At 31.3% G+C, this 14,304-nt stretch overlaps 1 protein-coding gene and 1 long non-coding RNA gene across 7 annotated transcripts; both read right to left on the bottom strand.

The window, feature by feature from the left end:
• Positions 1-3,222: 3,222 nt before the first annotated feature.
• LOC105770120 (protein BIG GRAIN 1-like A) lies at positions 3,223-4,947 on the bottom strand. Its single transcript, XM_012591176.2, has one exon. The coding sequence runs from the start codon at positions 4,541-4,543 to the stop codon at positions 3,311-3,313; it is 1,233 nt and encodes a 410-aa protein (XP_012446630.1). The 5' UTR covers positions 4,544-4,947; the 3' UTR covers positions 3,223-3,310.
• A 4,525-nt stretch (positions 4,948-9,472) lies between these two features.
• On the bottom strand, positions 9,473-11,368 carry LOC105771416 (uncharacterized). Of its 6 annotated transcripts, XR_008196007.1 has the most exons (4): positions 11,046-11,368; positions 10,826-10,944; positions 10,132-10,559; positions 9,473-9,886 (listed from the first exon to the last, which is right to left on the bottom strand). It is a non-coding gene; the product is annotated as an uncharacterized LOC105771416 (long non-coding RNA). The 6 variants fall into 6 exon arrangements; XR_001126495.2 differs by having other exon boundaries at positions 10,132-10,343; positions 10,450-11,368; XR_001126496.2 differs by having other exon boundaries at positions 10,132-10,575; positions 10,826-11,368.
• Between the last annotated feature and the right edge of the window lie 2,936 nt (positions 11,369-14,304).

The raw sequence follows: 14,304 nt of genomic DNA, 5'->3' as shown, positions 1-14,304 counted from the left end.
GTGAGCTCACCCCCTAATCCCTGACTGGCCACGTCTGATCTGTGCTATATATGCCCGGCGTTTTGCCTTGGTTTAATCAGATAAGGTAATTTGCACGGTTGTTAAGTGACATATACATTTATATATCAAGGGCTTGTCTAGATGCGCACTATGCTGATGACACTTACCATTCCATTTATTTATTAATAGTTGATGTCCCTTCATTGTCCTGGGAACTTAAATGGGGTCCTTAGTAATAAATAATCATGGATCTGTCGATTTCCATTTTTGAGTTAGAGGTGCTAATTAATCGCAACGTATTAATATTTTATAGTTTTTCAATTAAGTTTTGCTAGATTAAAAATATCAGTTTTAAATTTTATTTAAATTTATCTATATTTATAAATAATAAATCCAAATTTATTTACAGTCGTCCATATTTTTAAAATATTTTTCTTTAATATTTATTAATTGAGAAATTATTTGATACGATTTTACAAGTAGAATTAAGGGATTGATAAGTGTCCTATAGATGTATAGTAAAACATTAAAAAAATTAAAATTGACACATGGTAATTCTTTAAGGCTACTTGTCAAATAAAAAAATTACACCGGTACCAAATACTAACCCTTATTAATTATATATCTTTTACTATCATAATATTATTTTATTTTTTAAATGAAAATTCATTATTTAATTTCATGAATGAGACCATACAATTTGAGGAAAAAAACAACAAACACTCAGTGTAGATGGTGAAGGATAAGCTCCATCAATATAACAAAAGCTTCAACCTCAGCATCAATGGAATATTATGGCACATTGACAATTGATTCTGTCACAACTCAAACACGACATATTTGGAGTGATTGCAAACACTTAATAGATAAGAAAATCAACCTTGAGTGGTCCAAAGCGACGGGCAAAAATCGACAAAAGAATCAAGTATCCACCAAATTGAATAGGACGACATCAAAATCATCCCTAAAATCACTTGCAAAAGTAAGACTAAAAAACATGTTACAAAAGTAGACAAAAACTTCTAAAATTGAAGACTTATTAAACATGGAAAACAAACACAAAAAACATATAAAACTTAAGTCAAGACGGGCCCAAATTAAAGCGTGAAATTATTTATTATTCTGAAATAGATCTCAAAATAGAAACAAATTAATAAGCCAACGAAGAGCCACCCAAGTTCCAAAAGAAACTACTGGTGGCTGGTGAAATTTCAGCGACGACTGTCTATTACAACTTGTAAAGACAACAAAGATACTTACACAAATAGATCTACAAACTAAAAAAAAGATAAGACACGTGGAATGAATGAGGAGAAAAAAAGAATGAGAATTGGCGGGAGGGAAAAAAGAAAGGGCGATAACTAACCTGAAGATTGATATCTCAACAAAAGAGAAGTCTTTTATTAAAATTATAAACATACATATCTTAATATTTCTTTTAATATTAAATTATAATAGAGCATATTTTAATTTTTCTTGAGATATAAAATAGATTAAAATATATTATACCCTTAAAAGCGAGCTAGACTAAGTTGGGTAAAGCTTGGAATTTGAATATTGAAGTTCGAGCTCAAACCATATTTAAATAAGAAATTAAATTTTTGCACAAACCCAATTTTCAAATGTAATATTTTTCTTCAAACCTTCTTAATATTTGAACGTACGTTCAACATTTGACCAATAACTTAAACTATTTGAATAAGTTTAATTTGAACGGATAGCTCTATTTTGTAAACTCTTAACAATTAGGAGTCTTTTAGGGGATAAACATCTTATGATTGAAACTTGAAAGTTAGGTTTAATCGAAACCATTCAGTCAATATTTTCAAAATTTACACGATCGACGTATCGTTTTTATTCTAAAACTGATTGCATCAATTCTATCCTCTATGCTTACTTAAGCATTGTTCTGTTTCAAGGCTTACAAATACATAAATGATAGAATTGATGGAATTATTCGGAGTTTTAAAATAATAATAATTATATGCACATTAGATAGATTTCAATTATAAACATATTAAGGGGGAGTGAGTAAAATTTGATGCATATGTCACACGGCTCAATATGTACACCACAATTGTGTATTGGTGCTCATGAGTCATGACCCATCGATATTGGAAAAATAATGTAGCCGTCAAGTCAGAAAATCTCATGATTAGACACCAGCCGCAAATCCAAAACCATATTTTTATATTTTATGTATTACGATTTCCTATGCTATTATTTCAAACTTTTGCTGCATTGGTTTAGTTTCAATCAGATTTTAATTATACTTATATTTTTATTAATAATTTTAAAAAAAATTATTAATATTTGACCTACACTTTTTTTTTCGTGATAAATTATTTATCATTTTAGAAAGTAACTGAAAAATTCACCCTATTTGTTGATGTAACATGATGAAACGCTTTGAAATGTAAGTAAACCGCTTCTGACTAATGGACGTTACTGTTTTAGATTCCTTTGGTTAATTGATTTTTATTAATACAAACAGATAAATATAGACCTTTGAAAAATATATATTTAAATGGGAATGACCAAAACTGCAAAGATTTAGCTTTTATTTTATGCTAAATGATACTACATTGGAACTTCCTTGTTATAAAAAAAGAATGCATCACATGTGCACGATAGAATTTGGAAAAAGTTAAGAGATGGAAGAATAAATAGATATGGTTTGAAAAAGGAGTGGAGAAATAGTGGGGATTTTACATATAAAATATAAATAAAACTTTGGACTGAAGCCAACAAATTTTGACATCTAAGCCAAGGGATCAAAGATTAGATCCATTTTGTCCACTGCTTTTGATACCATGCATGCAATGCATGTATATCTACCCTCCCTCACCAAAAACCATATATGTTAAAATGCCATTAAAGTCTAATCGCCTCTTTCTTTATCGCTATTTATCATATTTACAAGATTTAATCAAGAATAAGCAAAAATGGATGGTATGGTTGGCGAGTAGTTTCAATTTGAAGCAATGAAAAAAAAGGACCCACAAATTTGACAGCAAAAAAGGGGAAATAAAAGCTTTATTTGGATGATGATAGTGTAGAAAATCTGCCTTTTACTTTTCACCTCTCTCTCTTTTACTTGTCATTGTGTCGCGTGTGAAGCACCGATTTTTAGATTCTTCAATCACTTTATTTAATTTTCTTTGTTTTTAGACAATGATCATCATTGGTTCATGTTCAAATCATTTAACCAAAGATCAAAAATTTGAACCTAAAAGACAAATTAATATTATTTCTTTTTTATGTAAACCCCCCAAACAGTTGAACTGGTTAATTAGTGCTAATCATACTATTACACAATCAAACCATTAGCAATGGCTCGATTAGTATCCAGATGGGTTGTTTCATACACAGGCAGTTCTTCTCGATACCTTTCGATTCCAATTGCTGACAGATTATTTAATTCGAAGAGATCGGAGCTTGCATAACTAGCGGTGTCGTCGTCTTCGTCGTCGCTTGACGCTGCATTCACAGTGCACATATCTCTCATATCGTACTCTTCCTTCTTCTTATGGTAACTCTTTAAGAGATCCTTTGCAGCTTCCACGACTCGACGGTTTTCTTCCATGATGCGGAACTCGAGCTCTTTGCTTGTTGGTTTTGATCTTATGGACGTTGGAATTGGACGATCGTTTTCATGGCGGATGGTCTCATCGTCGAGAATAACATTAACCGGACAAAACCTGACAGACCTTTTCGTACCGTTCCCTCTTGAAGATGGAGTCTTGTTGCTCAAACATGACCTTGAAAACGATGAAGCCGATGAACATGTCGTTGGTGTTGCCTGGTCGGACTTTGACTTGGTTCCCTCGTACCTTGACGCTGGAATCTTTGTCTTCTTTGTTTGGCCTGCGGTGAAAAGAGAGTTCAGGAAGCTTGCAAGCCGACCCCCTGGAGATATCGGCTGCTTAACCTTTTTGAGGTCACTGTAAATCTTCAACGCCTTGGATTTTGTTCTCACGAAGCCACCTTCATGCTTTGGCTTTTGTTGTTTAGCACCATGGAAACCGTCTTCGACTTCGGGCGGCGGAGCTGAGACGGTTGTCCGAATAGGCTTAGGCCTATGAGTGGTGTAACGGCTTGATGATGAAGACGACGACCTTGATTTTGCACCGTAAAAGGAATCCGACTCCGAGGATGAGAACCCACCACTAGAATCAGAAGAGGTGGAGCTGGAGTTCAACAGCATGGGATCAAAGTCGTTTCGAGAGTTTCTTTGAGAACCCGCCACGGGATTTCGCCTATTAAAGACAACCTTATCATCAACGGCTTTCTTCTCCATCCATTTCTCGATCATGCAGGCACGTTGAAGGCTCGCCATTTCTTCTTCCTTGGGCGAACGGTTACTGCTGTGCTTCTTCGCCATGGTAGCCTCTTTGCAGAAAATCAGCTTTTCCTCTCCTTTACTGCCGCCTGGTTCATCAATCGAACGGTAGATAGAGTCAAGGAGAGTGGAAGAGAAAGATGGGTTTTCTCTCCTGGTTCGGTACCGATAATCTTCTGGGAATTTAACGCACATATCCATATGGCTTTATAGAGTGAAAAACTTAATAAAATAAAGGAAAAAAGAAAAGAAAAGAAAAGTAGAGAGGGAAGAAACAAGAGAATCGATCAGTGGGATATGAATGATATTGTCTGCTTCAAAGGATGTCAAAAGCTGGATACAAAGTGAAAGAGAAAGAGAGTATTAATGGCAACAACGTCCATGATTAATCATGTGAAAAAAACAAGGAGAAGACATTTTGAAGACAAAGACTGGCTCTCGCTATCGCCCTTTCTCTTCTTTTTTTGGCTCAAAGCAGACATTTTCATTGATGGGTTGTTGATGGCTGCCACAGTGAGACAGAGGAAAGAGAGAGTAATGAAAGCCAAAAGCCACGCCTCAAGTGAACAGAGTAACAGAGAAGATGATTTGAGTTGAGAGAGAGAGAGAGAGGAGAATTTACAAGTATTTATAAACCCCTTAAACACACTCTCTCTTGGGCAAGTGGGGCCTACTTGTAACCAATGCCTGCCAGGATGGAATGATGATGTGGCAATATTAATTACCCTCACCTTATTTGTTTAAAATACTTTGCAAAAACTTGTCCATCTGTGTAGCAAATCAGCAATATGATTATACATGCAGTTAATATGATGAACAGTAAATAATGAACATCAAAGCACAATTAATTAGTTTATTATACCATAATTTACAAACATGGTCACTGTTTTAATGACCCTTAAGCAGTGAACATGCATTACAATTATGGGGTTTCACAATCATAATAGACAAAAACACACAGTCCATTCATATAAAACACTGTTTTGATTTGTTTTTTCTTTTCTGTTTTTAGTAATTTTTTTTTATCTTAAATTTATAAAATCGTCACCATTTGTCCTATACTTTGTGGGCACTCTTGGCCCTCTTTATGCATAAATTTGCTGCCATGATATATTCCTAACATATGCCCCAACCATATAACCAGTTCCTATTACATGGTAGAAAATGCTCTTCAATTATTGCTCTTTCAAACCATAATTTCCTGCTACACTTACTCCCAATTATTGCCTCTCAAATTAACCCATAATGTTATGGCATTAAATGAAATTTCACAAAATCCATTATAATCTCTTTAAACGTACTCGATGCATGTATTATCTTATTCATTTTGATGCAGATATGCATCAATATTGTATGCATGTATGCATCTATGTATGTATGCGTGCATGTATGTGAGATAGATATGCAAACAGATTCATGGCTAAATAATAACTCATAATTGATGGGAAATATACCTTATTGCACCATCTGTTGAGATGATTCATGCACAAGATTTGTTTTTTCGGACTGCCCATCCCGAAATAATGTAACAGCATATCCCATAATCAGATATGGGAAATTTGGCATATAGTTAGCAATGCAAATGACAAAAGGCATTTTTGTTAGATGTGTTGAAACAAATTGTGTTAGAAAAAGAAAATTAATGATGACGATAATATGGTTTTTGGTGATCAAAATCAATAAATTAAATTAAGAGAGGAGCATGTTGGGTGTGGGGATGATGCTTATTTGTACAATGATTACACTCGTGGCTCCTAACCTTTATGAAAAGCCTAGGATGCCAAGCTTAAACATGGTGCAAAGCTAATGTGAATCGATGAAGAATTTTCATATCTTTTTATCAATTTAACATTATTTTAACACCTCCAATCTATTATTTTATTTTGAAATCACAACTTTTTTTATATAAAAATCTGTGACTGGTGAAATCTAAAAACGATGAACAAAGAAAGATAAAATATTTATATTAAAATAAAATTTTATTAATTCAGACTAAATATTAAGTTGGATCCTTAAAAATAAGTGAAGGTAAGATTAAATTATATAATTAAAAAAAGAAAAAAGAAAAAGAAGGTAAAGGTTCCAAAGAAAGCAAACGTGCGTGAGCATAGCTTCTCATGGTCGCTTTTTTCCCTTTGTGTGGATCTTCCCTTCAGACTCACGAAATTTCATCTTCATTATTATAATATTGGATCGCATCTATGCAGTCATCATAGTTTTCCGTCCATTAATTGGGTAGGTAAGATTTATGCATTTGTTAACCACAAATCTTGTAGTTCACCATTACTTAAAACAAAACATCCTGTACCTTTGGCTTAGCCCTCAACTACTTCCATTGGGGAGGATGCATGTAAATCCCTATATCACATATGGGCTTCATCCTTTCATTTCAAAATTTGAGATTTTCAAACTAAATCCCTGAACTTTAATCGGTGACAATGATCCTATGAAAAACCTGAATAATCTTTTTTTTGCCTTTGCCACAAAGTAATATTGGATTGATATATGCAGTGGCATAGGGTTATATGACGCAATCAATAATAATGCTCTCTTTTATATGTTACTAAGTAACGAATTAAAGAGTTATAATGACACTTTATATGGGATAAGAGAAGGGACAAACTAGCTTCTTAGAGGTACTAGGGTTTTGTGCAAATAGAAAAAAAGATAAAAGATAAAGTGGTGGAGAGATTCCTTAGAGATGAAGAGGGATGTGATGATTTTATTTGAGATATATGATTAGAATTTAGAAACCAGAGATTCGATTTAGATCAATGAATACCAGTGTTTTTGGGGACCCCCCAAACTTCAACTCTATTTTCATTTCACATATATTGCCTAGAATTGAAAAAGTTTTTTTTTTTCCTTCATTTTCCCACTACCATCATCCCACCAAAGATTTCAACTACATTTATATCCATATTCCCGGTGGATGTTGACTCCAACCTCCACTTTCTTCTTCGATTTGACATATCGGCACGTAACTTTTTTTTTTTATATGAAAGACATTATTGAAGAATTTAGTCAAGTTGATTAATATAATTAATCACGAATAAGAGTTAATATTTTGTCAATATATAATACAAATTTCAACATCTACAAATAGATTTTTTTTTGGAAAAGCAATAATTCAACGCAAAGTTTATTTGAATTAATTCATAGTTTATATGGCCATTGGAAGAGATTCAAATCATGAAATTTGCAGGTTTTTATTTCCAAAAAAAAAAAAAAAAAATCTAAATGCATTTGTACAAGTAGCTATGATAGGGATATTCGTAGAAATAGGATCAACTATATGATGATGAATAATTAGACGACTTGTAGTAAAATAGTCGTAATGCAAAATAAATTCACAAAACTCATCACTAGATTTTGACCAAAACTATATTGGTGCATGGCCATACGTGTATTATGTGTGCCTAATGTTTATATTCATCTTACTAATTTTGGGGGGTTTTTTTTTTTTGGAAGAAAAAAGAGAGGCTAATATGATGAATATTGAGTAAACTACAATCAACTTACTTCACCTGAGATCAATTTTCATTTACCATTTACACTCATTAAACCTAATTAACTTTGCAGATTATTTCAAAATGAATAATTTTAATTATTATAAAGGTGCACGTAATCATATTCATCCCATGTTACTCCCAAATTGATTTCTGATCGAGGGAAAATAAACAGAAGAATTAAAACTCCTTTATATCAATTAAACTAACAGGTGAGACTAAAAATTAGCATGTCAACCAGAATTTAGACAATTATTATAAACTGGCTCATAATTAACATGCTAACACTAATTGTTGCCATAACTGATAGTACAAAGGTTTAGGGTTATAGACTGTTTAAATCAATCATGATGAATAGTGGGATAGGGGGTTTGCAAATATCAGGAATCATTCCTTTGACGATAATAATAATTAACAAATCTTCAAATTTTGGGTGCAATAACTCTTTGAAAAATTTTGTAAACCCAAAACGATATTTAAGTTTAACTTTGATATTTAAGTTTTGTTTAAATATTTATTTTGGTACATGAGTTTTTTTATCCGTTAAGTATTTAGTTTGCTTACTATATTTAATTTTGTACTTTAATATTTTGTCTCAATTAAGTACATATGTTTTTCTTATCAAAACACGTGTCAAGCATTCCATGAGCTGCGTAGGACTATTTAATTTGGAGGTACCAAATTAAATATTAAAGTCAAACTCACATAAATAAATTTAGAAATCAAGTATAGTATATTAACCCTAAAGATAATTTATCAATGAGCTGGTTCAACACTAAGTCTGAACGTGTTTAAATTAGTAGGAAAGCAAGACCTTACATGTTTTAGGTGATGTCATGAATGCAGGTGTAATTAAATTAAAGAAAGCATGAAATTATATCTCAAAACAAGATGGAAAGATGGTAAGCAAGCCAAGATAAGAATCTGAATCCACATGAAAGGAAAAAAAGAGAAACATTGGTAGCAGATAAAGCGTAAAGGAAAGATTATTCCTCCAGGAGAAAAAAGAAGAAAGTAAAAAAAGAGAAGTGGGGTTGATCCCTTGGTTTCGTGCTTGGTCTTTAAATGGCTGAACAATACAATGTAAGGCCAGCAAACCATCCCAAGCCGATGGAAATTTATGGCAAAGGAAAAGAAAGGAAAGGCATCACAACATAGAAAGTGAAGATGTGTTGAAGATCCCGAGGAACAATGCCCCAGTCCCTGCTTTCCCCTTTGTTTTTTTAACATCAAAAGAAAATCATCAAAGATCATCTGATGCAATGCTAGCTTTTCAAAAATAACAATGGGCACATGTGTGGATCCACCGCTGCCTGGTACGGTAATCAATTATGAACATCAATGAGTGAAAGCTTTAGTGAGTGTGAGCACAGTGGGTGATAAGTTCCTAGAGCTGGTTTGCTATGTTTAGTCAGCAAATCTCCCCATACAAATCCCAAAAATCTAAACCAAACCCACTTTAGCAGCTAGACTTGTAAAACTCAATCAAAAGCTTCAAAAGGCAAAGATACTGATTAAACAATATACACGGTTAATATATTCATTCTATCGCATAATCCAATTTAAGATGGGTTGGACGGCATAGAAGGCTAGTTCAAAATATTAAAAAGAAAAAGTTGACTAAATGGGAGGAAATTAAACACTACATATGCATTGAATTAAAAAGATTGCGGGTTATTTCACAAAGTAAACTTTAAACTTTCTATAGCTAGACAGCATTCAGAAGTTTGTAGTCCAGTAAAAATCAGCCAATTGAGGGTGTTGGTAAGCACCTAGTTGAGCCCCTGGACCAACTTTAGCACCCCATTGCAGGGCCTAGATGATGTGGGTTTGCCATTGCAGCAGGCTGTGGAGCACTATGGCACAAGCCTTAGAATTGCATGTAAGAAGATTGTGAGGCAGCAGCATTAACGGAAGTATGGGCAGTGTGAGATGGCATATAACCATGAGGTGTTCGTAGCATATTGTAGCATGGAGCAGATTGCAAGCCTGGTAGCTCCCTCCGGTTCTGAATCCAGGGATTAGATGTATCAGCCTGTCAAATGACAATGAAATTAGCAAAGAGACTATGACTGACAATCAAACTCCACAACTAAACACTAGCAGAACATTTAATCAAACAACAAAGCACATCAGAATCACAGACACTCACGGTGTGTGAGACAATTGAAGAATCACCACATAACTGGCAATAATGAATTTCGCTCCAAAGGGCTCAATTTGGATGACAAATAAAAGTCAATGCTAAAAAGAGATTAGATGTCAACAACATCTATTTACCTGTTGGTTTTGAACATAAATATTGTCATCTTTATATTCGATCCGAGATGAATCTTCAAGACCTGTTGTACTTCCAGCTACTTCAAGAGCATTGACTGGAACTATCCATTAAGTAGCAGAAAAAAAGGTTCAAAGCCCCTCGTAATAGTCACTGATTAGCTGAAGGCTTCATGTAGAAGTAGATGAGTACCAATGCAATCAAATAACTTTTTCTATATGTGAGGGGGAAAAAAGAGCTAAATGAGTAGTTTTCTATAAAAAAGACTACTATACGGTGGCACAAAATGATCAATTTCTCTAGCATCAATACTGCATTACCAGGCAGAGCATTTTTAGTAGAGCCTCCAATTCAAGAACCACGTTCAGGATATCATGAAACTTAATCCCTTGACCATCATTCTCAGAGAGCTTTGTTGGATCCACGGAACCTAGGCACCCAATGTTCTATCATAATGGATACAGCATTATCTCAAACACAATGGATACAAGATCAATCAAATGCATAAATATGACTGGAAACACTAATATCAGAGTAACAATAATAAATAACTAAGAATTCGAAAACCGAGGCACCTATATCAAGTATTGAAGAATGTGTGCAAATCAATAAACAAAGCTAAGATAAAATTATAGCTAAGGGAAACAAACAGGAGATTCTCCAAAAGCCATATTAGTATTTTATACAAAATCGTACCTCTTTCTACTACATGAAATCTATCTGAAAAGAAGACCTGGTTAACGAGGAACATACTGTGGGTTTTGTGAGCGTGTAAAAGGTAAGTTGCTTACTTATGATGCATCAAAATCAGTGACCTGTTATTGTAAAATAGTAGTACAGTGATGATCAGTACGTGAAACCTTTATCTGCAGTCTCTCTCCACTAAATTCAAAGCCAAGAAAATAATTCAATCAACCTTTTAGGACTGGATTTTGAATCTGGGTTGGACTGATTAAAATTGGTCCCTATCTATCCCTACAACAAAATCGAAGAAAGGCAGCAAGGTAAATGCATCTAAATTAAAAAAAAAAGTATGATAATAAGAAACACTTTCTCAGTTTTCCGGTTCTTTTTTTTAAGGAAAACAATCTGTTTGGTAATCCCATTTAAATTTTCTATTGAGAATATAAACGAGGGATTTTTTTTAAGGTAAAAGAGGGTTCTTTGAATACAAATTAATCGAGGCAAACAGAGGCAGGAGAAAAAGAGACGTTTTTCTGGAGCTAGGGTTTTGAATGAAAATCGTAATTTGGCGGAATTTATTGTACTAATTTTATATCTATATTTAAGCGATTTGATATTACAAATTAATAAAAAAATTCATATAAAAATAATAAATATTAATATTATAATATTTTTATATTTTTAATAAAATAATATTATGATGGAATTTAAACTTCAAACGTGTGAGTTTTAAATTTTATTGTATTTAAAAATTAAAATTTTAACATTTAATAATTTAAATGTGTTTAAAAATCATTATAATTTTTACTTATCAAAATATTAATTTAATTTTAAAAAATTATATAAATTATATTTATTTTTTAAAATAAAATATTCAAATTAATATATTTATCTTTCATCTAGACTCTAGAGCTATTCAAAACAACATAAAATATTATATAAATAAGATTAAAATTAAAAAATCATCTTTCAAAATTTATGTTTACTTTTATCAAATAATATAATTATATTCAATACTTATATTTATTAATTTATCAAACAATTTTCTAATATAAATTCAACATTTAAATTTTCAATTTATCAATATGATTTTTTTTACCCACATGGTATATGTGTCATGGTCTAATTATATTTAAAAGTTTTACCGAGTTGATCTCACCCATCAACCGATCTCCTATCTTAGGCTTAGTTTAGCATTACTTCTCACAAATACTTTTGGGCCAAAAAAACACTTTTGAGCAAAAATTAAAATTTTCTACTTTTACTTTTGCCTAAAAAAAATGCTTTTGTAAAACATTTTTTTTTGTCCTAAAAGCATTTTTTAAAAACTCAAAAGCATCTTATTTAACAATAATTTTATCTCAAAAGTATTTTTTTATTACAAAAGTGCTTCTTAAAACCAATGCTAAACTGATCCTTAATTATAAAACTATCAAAACCCCTTATTTTTACTAAGTAATTGATAATATTGTCGTAATGTAACCAAAAACCCATTATTTTTACAAAACAATCAATCTTGATGGTAAATTTTTTAGATGTACAATCTATAAAAATACTTGCATATGATACATTTCAATTAAAGCCATATTTATTTATTATATCAATTCTTTTTTAACTTTGATGCATGAGTATTTAGTTTTATATATATACACTAAACAACGTTTTTTTAAAAATGAAAAATAAGCTTTTATTGGCATAGTGAAAATCAAGGGTAGAACCAAAGGTTGGCAGGCCTCGTCCCTAAAATGGAAATTTTACTTTTAATTATTTTATAATTTAAAAATTTTAATTTAGTATATAGTAAAATTACACTTTGACCTCCTCAAAATGAGAAAAATTAATTTAATCTTTTAAAATTATAAAAATATAGACTATTAAAATGATGAAATTTCACTTTTATTATCATAAAATATACAACTTAATTTTAGTCTCCCTCAAAAATTTTCTAACTTCGCCTCTGGTAAAAATAGTGATAGGTAACACAATTTTATATTTAAAAGAAAAGCGGAGGTTTATTTGCAATATAAATATTTTTGTGCTTTTTATTTCTTGTAAAGTTTTCCACATTTTGGACTTACTAGTTATTCTTAATTGATAAATAATTATATGAATTTATTTACATTTCTCCTATGTATTTTCAATTAATTAGGAAAAAATTGTTTTACTTTTTTTTCATCTGTTGGTTTATAAAATTTCACTTTTATGAAATTAATATAAACATTATAATCTCCTTAATTAAATAACTTACAATTTTATTATTATATTTGAATATTTAACTAATAAATAATAAAACTTATATTTTATAAATTTCACTAAATATTAAACTTTTAACTAATATATGTTAAAACTGTTTTTTTAGATATCACATGTAATTTTTTTTGAAAGTGGTACTAATGTAATATAATCAAAGTACAATACAAATACATGTCCAAGTAATTACAAGTATCAAATTATTATAGTACGGATGAATTGTTTGAATAATCACAAAGTAGAATCAAACTATTATAACAAAAAATAGGCTAAGAACTACTACAATCTAGACTAAAGTAAACTAATATTGAACTAACTCGACTAAAACTCACACATCGCAACCACTTATGATTAGACCTGATCATGAGTCGGGCCACCTGCTCAATCTCGAACGTTCGCTCGAAAAGTGACAGGATTTGAATAAAAATATAGGCCTAATAATGGGCTTGGACAAAAAATAAAGTCTGTTTTCTAAACGGGTCATGCATCGGATAAGATTTTTTTTGGAATGGGCCAAACCTAAATTTGCTTAATTTTTCCCTTGCTGTTGTTTCGCTGCCATTTTGTTATTATATTGTTACTATTTTGTTGTTATTGTTTGAATATTATATAACTCTTATTTAATTGTTAATTTTGTTACTATTTTAGAGGCATTTACTTGCTAACTTGCAATTATATGTTATATAAGTATAAATACTTTTTTAATGCATTTTCAATTTGTTGGGAAACATTTATTTTAATGTTTTGAGTGTATTTTATGTATAATATTTTTTAAATTTGTTTTTATATAAAAAATTTAATATGGGCGGGCTGAGTTGGGCTTGAGTTTAGCATATTTTATCCAGGTCAGGCTTGAACAAAATTTTAAACACATTTTTCGAGTTGAATCTAAAAAATCGGCCTAAATTTTAGCATTTCTCCGCCCTAACCCATAATCAAGTCTACACATGATGAAACTAAAACTTGTACATATAATTGTACATGATGGGTCACGAACTTAAAGCCTCTGTCTTTACCAACTGAATTTTGTAATTTTAAATTTTAAATAAATTAATTGGTACAAGTAAATTAAATTAAAATTTAAGCAATACATATTAGTGTCAAGGCTTCTTTAGCAATAAATAAGGGTAAACTATCAAGTTGGTCACTCAAATTTTTGAGCGCTTTCATTTTGACCATCTAAATAAAAAAAAACTTCCAATTTGATCATCATTGTTACAATAATTTATCATCTTTTCACC

Source organism: Gossypium raimondii, chromosome 5, assembly GCF_025698545.1.
Source record: "Gossypium raimondii isolate GPD5lz chromosome 5, ASM2569854v1, whole genome shotgun sequence".
In the NCBI taxonomy this organism is placed as follows: domain Eukaryota; kingdom Viridiplantae; phylum Streptophyta; class Magnoliopsida; order Malvales; family Malvaceae; genus Gossypium; species Gossypium raimondii.
This window is presented reverse-complemented; position numbering and strand designations above follow the sequence as displayed.